The sequence below is a fragment of the Orycteropus afer genome, unplaced genomic scaffold (assembly GCF_000298275.1).
Source record: "Orycteropus afer afer isolate SDZICR_OR568_19922 unplaced genomic scaffold, OryAfe1.0 scaffold00423, whole genome shotgun sequence".
NCBI lineage: Eukaryota > Metazoa > Chordata > Mammalia > Tubulidentata > Orycteropodidae > Orycteropus > Orycteropus afer.
Window position 1 is genome coordinate 1,204,028 of NW_006922010.1, and position 8,926 is coordinate 1,212,953.

The window sequence follows — 8,926 nt, forward strand, 5'->3', positions numbered from 1 at the left end:
CTGTGTCTGTGTTAATTGGTTTCCCTTTTCTTTGTTGAAGAGGGTCTGTGCAATCCTTCTGCCTAGTCCGCCATCTTGCCCCGCCTCTGGGTTATCTAACTCTTTCTACTAGGAACACAGGGCCAGGGCTCCCACCTGCACCAAATATCCTGTTAGCAGAAAAGTTATCTGACCTACATATGTTGGATGAATTGGAATCACCCTCCTTGCCTATATGAGAATATCATTAGAGAGTCCGTTATGTTGACTGCTAACCAAGCAGAAAATCTTAGGCCCAAAGTAATCAGATTGTGTTACCTTTTCTCCTTATAGAGATATTTCGAGAACAAGGATCCATTCTCTTCCTACCTATGGCTTAGAAAATCTTAAGAAGCTGAGAGCCAGGTCAACTTATAATTTAAAAAAGCTTCCCAGTTTGGAAAAGTTTGTCTCACTCATGGAAGCCAGCCTCACCTACCCCAGCCACTGCTGTGCCTTTGCAAACTGGAGACGGCAAAGGTGAGTCTTCTTATTCCCTTCCTCTGGGCCCTGCTTGGGCATTTCCCTAATGCAGAACTTGCTCCAGAACTTCTACATATCCATGGCATATGTAGAAAGTTGAAAAGAGTCAACTTTCTGAGAGTCCACCTTGACTAAGCCCTTGAGCGCATTCTGAATCAAAGATTTATTTTGTTGAGGGCTATAGAGAGTTTTACTTTTCTAATTAATTGAATTTGGGCTCACAAAAGAAGGCTACTAGTTTGGTGGAACTCCTACCAAGTATTAAACAATCAAATACAGTGTCTGACTCATAGTTAGTGCTTAATAAATAGTTGTTCCTTTTTCCAAACTTTCAAAGTATCCATTGGATATATATCAGGAGTTCCTCAAAGCTCTCACCCTCCTCTGCACTTACTGATATAGTCCACATCATGCAGCAGCACTCAATTGAATGATATCCTTATACAGTGTTGTTGTGTGACATTGAGTCAAGTCTGACTCATAAGGAGCCCAGATGACAAAGTGGTTCAGGGTTTGACTGATAACCAAAATATCGGAGGTTCCAACCCACCAGCACTCTGTGGGAAAAAAGACCTGATGATCTGATCCTGTAAAGATTACAGCCTAGGAAACCCTATGGGGTGGTTCTGCTCTGTCCTGTAGGGTTATTAGCGCTTTACAAAGGCATAGCACTAATACAGATTCCCTGTGGTATGATCTACTGTTTAACATACTCTCCTTTACTATTCCATCTTTAACATACAAAGAGCTGCATATATGGACATATGCCCTGCTCCAAAGCAAAAATAAACCAAAAAAAAAAAGAAAACAAAACTATACACCCTAAAATATTTTCAGAGTAACTGGGAATCCACATGTTGACCCATGTGAAGGATTTTCAGAAAAGAGTTTCTGTTCAGGGTTGTGCATCATTATCCAGAATGTGCCACTTCTCACAGATTAGCTCGAGGGGCAGGGAGTTTCTCCCTGTTGACTAGAGCTCTAACGGGCCTAGGCTGAGGTAGAAGATTTGCCTTTTTTTTTTTTTATTCTAGACAAGAGTTCTAGCTAGGGCAAGAAAGACACCAATTATCTGCTAAGTCCCTGGAACTGACATGTCAAGAGACATCTCAAAGAATGGAAGATCACTGTTAGAGTGACACTTGGTGTTTTGGTTACCTCTGTGCTGTTCTAACAGAAGATACCACAACTACGATGGCCTGAACAAACAGTTTATTCTCTTATAGTTTGGAGGCTTTAATTCCAAGTTCAAAGTGCTAGGCTTTAGGGGCTGGGTAAAAGCCTCTCAGCCTTGGGCTTCAGCTCTGCCTCCTGCTTCAGGTCCACTGAAGCTAATGGCTTTTCTTCCCTCAGACAGCTGCTGGCTGCTGAGGCTGACAAGCCCAAGGTTGACCAGTAAAAAGGCACAGTCCCAATTTTACCTAACAACATGGCAAGCCATTAATTCAAGTCCACTGAAAGTTGCAAGGTTGGCAGAGCATGGCAGGCTGCTGAACAACTACATGGCAACATGCAAGGTCCAAGCGTGCCATAGGCTAAAGACCATTCCCCAAGCCTTCTCCTTATATACAGACCACATCCCTAAGGCAGCTACTCAGCTGCTCACAGTAGATTCCACCATGAAGCTGATCACCAGTTTCATCATGGGGAATACTACATCCAGCTGCCCAGCCACTCAACCCAGCCAAGCCAAGTTTACACACAAACTTAACTACCACAATTGGTATGCTGTCTGACCCAGAAACATATGTCCAACACACTCTGGGAATGTATCATCTTACAGTGTTGCTCATACTTCTCTGATCTTGTGACCTATGGCATACAGACCTAGCCTCAGGGCTCTCCCAGTCAGTAACCTCCAGGTCTGCCTTCAGAAGTCCCACGACATGAAGCTTTTCCCAATCCTGCCAGACTGCCCTCCTGTCATGTTCCTCCAGGGAGCTGTTGTAATTTATTACCAGGACAGTCAGGATGAAGAAAGGGGGAGACCCACACCTCTTCCGGGAAGACATGCCACAATGGAGTAACAAAAATTACAGTAGGATTTTAATCTTCATAGTTAACAAACTCACACACACGCACACACAAGCACACTGCAGAATAATTACACTACTCTAAAGATAATTGCAGGAATTAAAAATAAATAAATAAATAAATGTTGTTGTTGTTGTTGTTATTTGCCGTCGAGTCAGCCCCGACTCATAGTGACCCCTCCTTGGGTTTCCGAGGCAGTATCACTACAGAAGTAGGATTGCCCAACCTTCCTTCCGAGGAGTGGCTGGTGGGTTTGAACCGCCAGCCTTCTGGTTAGCAGTCAAGTGCCTTAGGCACTATGCTACCAGAGCTCCTAAATAAATAAATAATATCATTTCATTGCATACCAACAGAGGTATGGTTTGGCAACAGGATTCAAGTTTAAAGTTGTATGATGAAATTGTTCCTCTGATCCTCATTTGGAAATAATGCCCAAGATGTAAACATTGGCCCTTATGATTATAAAGTTTTGGCCAAATGGTCCTCCTGGACTCTCCCTAACAAGCAGTGCCAACCACACCCTTCACTTTACTTGTCATTGAACCAGAGGGTGCCTACTTCTCAGCTTACATTGTTAATTACACTCTTTTGTCTTAACATTATTGAGTTTTTCTTGTGTTCAGGCCTTTTCTTCACAGCTACATTTTACACTGAGGCAGTGTCACATTTGCATTTAAGTGACTACATAGGGCTTAGACCCCAACAGGAACTCATCCTCATCACAGGGCTTTTACTGTTGACATTTGTTGCGTATTCTCTGCCAGACACTGTAATACTTTGCACCTTTACCTCATTTAAGCCTCACAACAATATTATCATTACTATTATTCCTTTCTCATAGACACAGGGAGTGAGGCTCAGAGACAGTAAATAATATGCCCAACACCACCCAAACTCTAGTCCAAACCCTCTGGTCTGTCTGTCTACAAAACTCAGGCTCTGGGCCACTCTTCTATGTTATTTCCCAAGCATTGAATGATTCATTGGGGGTGTACCTTAGTTTCTTAGTACTGCTATAATGGAAATACCAGAAGGGTGGCTTTAACAAACAGAAAGCTATTTTCTCCTGGTTTAGGGGGCTAGAAATCCAAATTTAGTACGTCAGCTCTAAAGGAAGGCTTTCTTTGTCTCAGCTTTTCTCTGTCTCAACCCTTGTCTCAACTTCTCTAGAATTCTTCTCGGTATTCCCTGGAGATTTCTACATGGCATCCATCTTTCCCCGATTTGTGCTTGTTTCTCTCTGTTTCTGTTCTTTTTATATGTCAAAGGTCATTAGGTTTAAGACACATTCTACACTGATAGGTCATTACTAACATAATAAAGAAAGTCTTATTCCCATAATGGGACTACATCCATAGGTATAGGGATTAGAATTACAACACATATTTTGTGGGGACACAGTCCAATTCATAACAGGATGCCAGAGTAGTACCTTCTACACTGACCCTGGAATAGTTCCCAACTCCTTATGAGACTTCGAATTTGCCAAGGCAGTGCAGAGGCAAATCTTTATCTCACTCAGTTTCCATTTTTGTTTCTGTTCTTTTCTCAGAAATATATATTGTTTACCTGTCCCCATTCATACCCTTAGGTCACTTCTGTTTTATGAAAGAACCCATGCTAAGCCCTGGGCACTGAAAGTTGTCTCTACATGGTTAAGTTGGATCCAGTTTTAATGAACTGAACCATAATTGACAGGCATCAGGTTACTTAATTTCTGTTCCTAGAACTGAGACTCACCTAATCCAAGGACAGGATTTAAGAGTCAGGAGTTAGACTTAAGACAAGAGAATGGACCTTTTGTCACATTCTATACCCACTTCTAAGCTTGTCTCACCTTTCTTGTAAAGATCTTCTGACAACCAAGACTTTCTGCATTCTGATTCCCATTCACTTTTAATTAACCAGTTGCCATTGAGTCAATTCTGACTCATGGCAACACCATGTGTGTCAGAGTAGAACTGTGTTCAAAGACTTTTCAATGGCTAGTTTTTCAGAAGTAGATTACCAAGACTTTCCTCCAAGGCACCTCTGGATAGACTTGGACCTCCAACCTCTCATTTAGCGGCCTAGCGTGTTAACCATTTGCACTCCCCAGGGACTCACATGTGTAACCTATTACTGAGTGAGAAGTCCTATCAGTATCTAAAATAAAAATGATGCATGCCAAAGCAAAGAATGCCTTGGGCCAAAGGAAAATTACTTCCTTCCTAGAGAGGACAGAAAGGAGGAGAGAGTTTTCCTTCCGTGACCCCTTCTCATTAACTTTGCTGGTGCAAAGCTCAGTCCACATATGTTGGGACACTTAGCAAGCATTCACCCTTTGTGATTAAATGGACCATTATTTTCTCCATTACCAGCCACCACCCTCCTCATCATGGAGGTCTTTGAAAGGTTGTAATACTCACTTCCATGCTCAGATCTGAGATTTTAGGATTTGAGAAGAAAACATAATCACTTAACATTGCTGTGAATTTGTTCCTCAGGGAAGGAGTAAAGGGGAGATGAGTGTGTGTGTACACGCCACTTTTTTGCATGCAAAATGAATCCCTGTATGAATTGGTCCCATTCCTTTAGCCTTGGCTTCAAAACAAAACTATTTTCTTTCTTTACATGCATGATCCATCTGTCTGGGTAGAATATTTACCACTTGGCTTTAATTCAAAACCCTGATGAATGTGCCTCTTCCCTGTTGATGAGGTTTCTTGTACATTTGAGTCTAAAGAGAAAACCATGCCAGGAAAGCAAGACCAAGGAGCACCAGCCTCCCCAGGAGATGAGTTATAATCTTGGAATAAGTGAGGTCCTTTTGTAACCTGCATTTGCTCTTTTGGGTGCCCACTAGGGAACTATTTAATAAGAGAGAACAAGGCTTACCTTGCAGACAGGTGCATGCTTGAGGCCTATTGTTGGCCCTGGGGAGTGAAATAATAAAGAACAGGACCCTCCCTAACACTTCAAGCAAATTAGCTGTCCTTCCAGCACCCTGAAGACCAAAGAGCCAGTATTTCCAAGGGACAGGATCTAGCTGGGAGCTAACTGCACACTCTGATCCTCTATGTTATATGGATTAAAGAAGTAAAAAAAGTTCTCATATGTGTCAGTCTTAATCTTTCAGCTGTTGGAATAGAGAGTGGAGGAATAGGGGTATGTCCTACCCACGTATATAAGAGAACATTCAGTGGAGACAAGGGAAGAGAGAGGGCGGAGTTGATACCAGGTCTGTAAATTATTTGCACTTAGCAGCAGGGCTTAGCTAGTCCCAGGCGCCTTCCTCCCCATATTCAGGTTGTGGCCAGATGGTTTCCCCAGTGGGCCATCCAGCTCTAGGAATGTATACACGAGTTGTTATGTTCATTTACAGAAAGCAGCATTAACCTGTGAGCTTAACCTCAAGGGCAGACATGCTGCTAGAAAAAGGAAAAAAAAACTTCTCAGGAAGAAACCCCATCATTCCTACCCTGAATAATGACAATGATGTATTTGCCTTTCTGAATCCAAGTGGTTGATTCTATTCCTTTTTGTATTTTTCTAGCTTTGAGCTTCACCCTATTTGCAACAAATCTATTTTAAGGCAAGAAGTTGATGATATGGCTCAGGTTAAGGGTCACAGAGTCTCTCTGACAGAAGATGATGAGTTCAGTTACGGCAGAGGATTTGACATGATGTATAGTGAATTGGACTATGACTTATGTAATGAAGTGGTTGACGTGACCTGCTCCCCTAAGCCTGATGCATTCAACCCATGTGAAGATATCATGGGATACAACATCCTCAGAGTCTTGATATGGTTTATTAGCATTCTGGCCATTGCTGGAAACATCATAGTACTGGTGATCCTAATTACCAGTCAATACAAACTCACCGTTCCCCGGTTCCTTATGTGCAACCTAGCCTTTGCAGACCTCTGCATTGGCATCTATCTGCTGCTCATAGCATCTGTTGATATCCACACCAAGAGCCAATACCACAACTATGCCATTGATTGGCAAACTGGAGCAGGCTGTGATGCTGCTGGCTTCTTCACTGTCTTTGGCAGTGAGCTCTCTGTCTACACTTTGACAGCCATAACCCTGGAAAGATGGTATACTATCACCCATGCCATGCAACTGGACTGCAAGGTGCAGCTCCGCCATGCTACCAGTGTTATGCTGGTGGGCTGGATCTTTGCCTTCACACTCGCCCTCTTGCCCATCTTTGGCATCAGCAGCTACATGAAGGTGAGCATCTGCCTGCCCATGGATATTGACAGCCCCTGGTCACAACTATATGTCATGTCCCTCCTTGTGCTCAATGTCCTGGCCTTTGTGGTCATCTGTGGCTGCTACACCCACATCTACCTCACAGTGAGGAATCCCAACATCATATCTTCTTCCAGTGACACCAAGATTGCCAAACGTATGGCTATGCTCATCTTCACTGACTTCCTCTGCATGGCACCCATCTCCTTCTTTGCTATCTCTGCTTCCGTCAAGGTACCCCTCATTACTGTATCCAAGTCAAAGATCCTTCTAGTCTTGTTCTATCCCATCAACTCCTGTGCCAACCCTTTCCTCTATGCCATCTTTACCAAAACATTTCGCAGGGATTTCTTCATTCTGATGAGCAAGTTTGGCTGCTATGAAATGCAAGCCCAGATCTATAGGACAGAATCCTCATCAACTGCCCACAGCTCCCATCCAAGGAGTGGTCACTGCCCTCCGGTTCCCAGGGTCACCAAAGGTTCCAATTACACACTTGTCCCTCTAACCCATTTAGCAAAGAGCTAAAACATAATGTGAAAATTAATCTGAGCATTGAATAGCAATTAGGTCTTGCCTTTGAAGAGTATGTCATGATAGCTGACAGGTGCTTTCACACACTTCATCTAATTTAATGTTTCTGGCGTGTCTATAAGGTAACTTGGTCAGGAATTCTAACTCCAAGTGATAAATTAGGAAGCTGAAGTATTATGACAATAATGATAATTAAAATAATACAACCCCATACTGCATTTGTTTTATGCTTTATGATGTAATCATTCAGATTATCTCAACTGGTCCTCATAAAAATCCTATTAAATCAGTAGAAACAGGAGTTATTCTTGGAGTTTTACAGTTAGGAAAACCAAGACTCACAAAGATTAAGTGCCTTGTTCAAGATTGCCTGGCTTGTAAAGGCAAAGCCAGTACTATGTGTTCTGACTCCCAGGGAACTGCCAAAAACAATAGCATAGTATTCGTTGACTTATCAAATATTTACTGAGTACTCATCTTCCTTGGGATTCCAAGCTACGGAAGTAGATTGCTGAGTCTTCCTTCTGAGGAATGGCTGGTGGGTTTAAACCACCAACCTTCTGGTTAGCAGTCAAATGCCTTAGACACTACATCACCAGAGCTCTCTTTTTATTTTTTATTTATTTATTTATTTTTACCCATGTGGTGGCTTCATGTTGTGTCAATTTAGCTAACTTGAGTTTCGTATCCAAAATTCCCCTTTCTTGTATGTTTCTGATGAAGGTGGACCACAAGGAAAATTCTTAGAAAAATAGGAGGGTAGAAGGGAAGCAGTAGCCATTTTGTAGCTCACACACTTTGTGGCTAATCAGCTGATTCAGCTCATTGGCAGGAAACAGCAGCTGTACTTACAATTGCTTCACCTTCCCATGGTTCTCTGACTCCAGATATACTGTCATGAAGGGTTCCATTTTCTGCAGGATATTTTTGTTACCAAAACAGGGTTTCAAACCAGTTAATTATGGTTTGATTCTCTGCAGACAATTCATAACAATTCATAAGAATCATCTGGGTATCTATTAAAGTGTAGATTCTAATTCAGTGTGTCTTGGGTGGAAATGCAAATTCCCTCCAGGGGGTTGAACTAGAATGAATTGATTTGAAACCATGCAGCAAAGTCAGAGGCAACAATTGTAAGTTCTAGTATATTTGTGCCTGTCCTTCCTCACTGCCTGTCCTATGGTGTTCAAGCTCCAACATCACATGTGGAGACGCTTCTTTAGAGACTGCTTAACAAGCCTGGCAATTATTTAAAATAATTCTCTGTAAGAATTGTTGTTGCTGTTGATGGCCATTGAGTTGACCCCTGATTTATGATGACCCCCTGCACCATGGAATGAAGCACTGCCCGGTCCTGCACCATCACATGAGCAGTTGCAGAGCAGACCATTAATGTGCTGAATTTTGGAAGTAGATTCCCAGGCTTTCTTCCTAGTCTGGAAGCTCCTCCAGAAATCTGTCCAGCACCATGGCAACACAAATGCTTCCACTGATGAATAGATGGTGGCTGTGGATGAGGTGCATCAGCTAGGAATCAAAACCAGGTCTCACATGTTGGAGACAAGAATCCTACTACTAAACAACCACTGCCTTGTAATAAATATATGGAGATTATA

At 42.4% G+C, this 8,926-nt stretch overlaps 1 protein-coding gene across 1 annotated transcript in view; it reads left to right on the forward strand.

Moving 5' to 3' along the window:
* The window catches only part of FSHR (follicle stimulating hormone receptor), a 385,534-nt gene extending 378,230 nt beyond the window's left edge, over positions 1–7,304 (forward strand). Inside the window, exons 9-10 of the mRNA XM_007953991.2 lie at positions 313–498; positions 6,071–7,304. Coding sequence (XP_007952182.1) covers positions 313–498; positions 6,071–7,304 — 1,420 coding nt within the window. The remainder of the gene's footprint in view (positions 1–312; positions 499–6,070) is intronic.
* Positions 7,305–8,926: the final 1,622 nt, after the last annotated feature.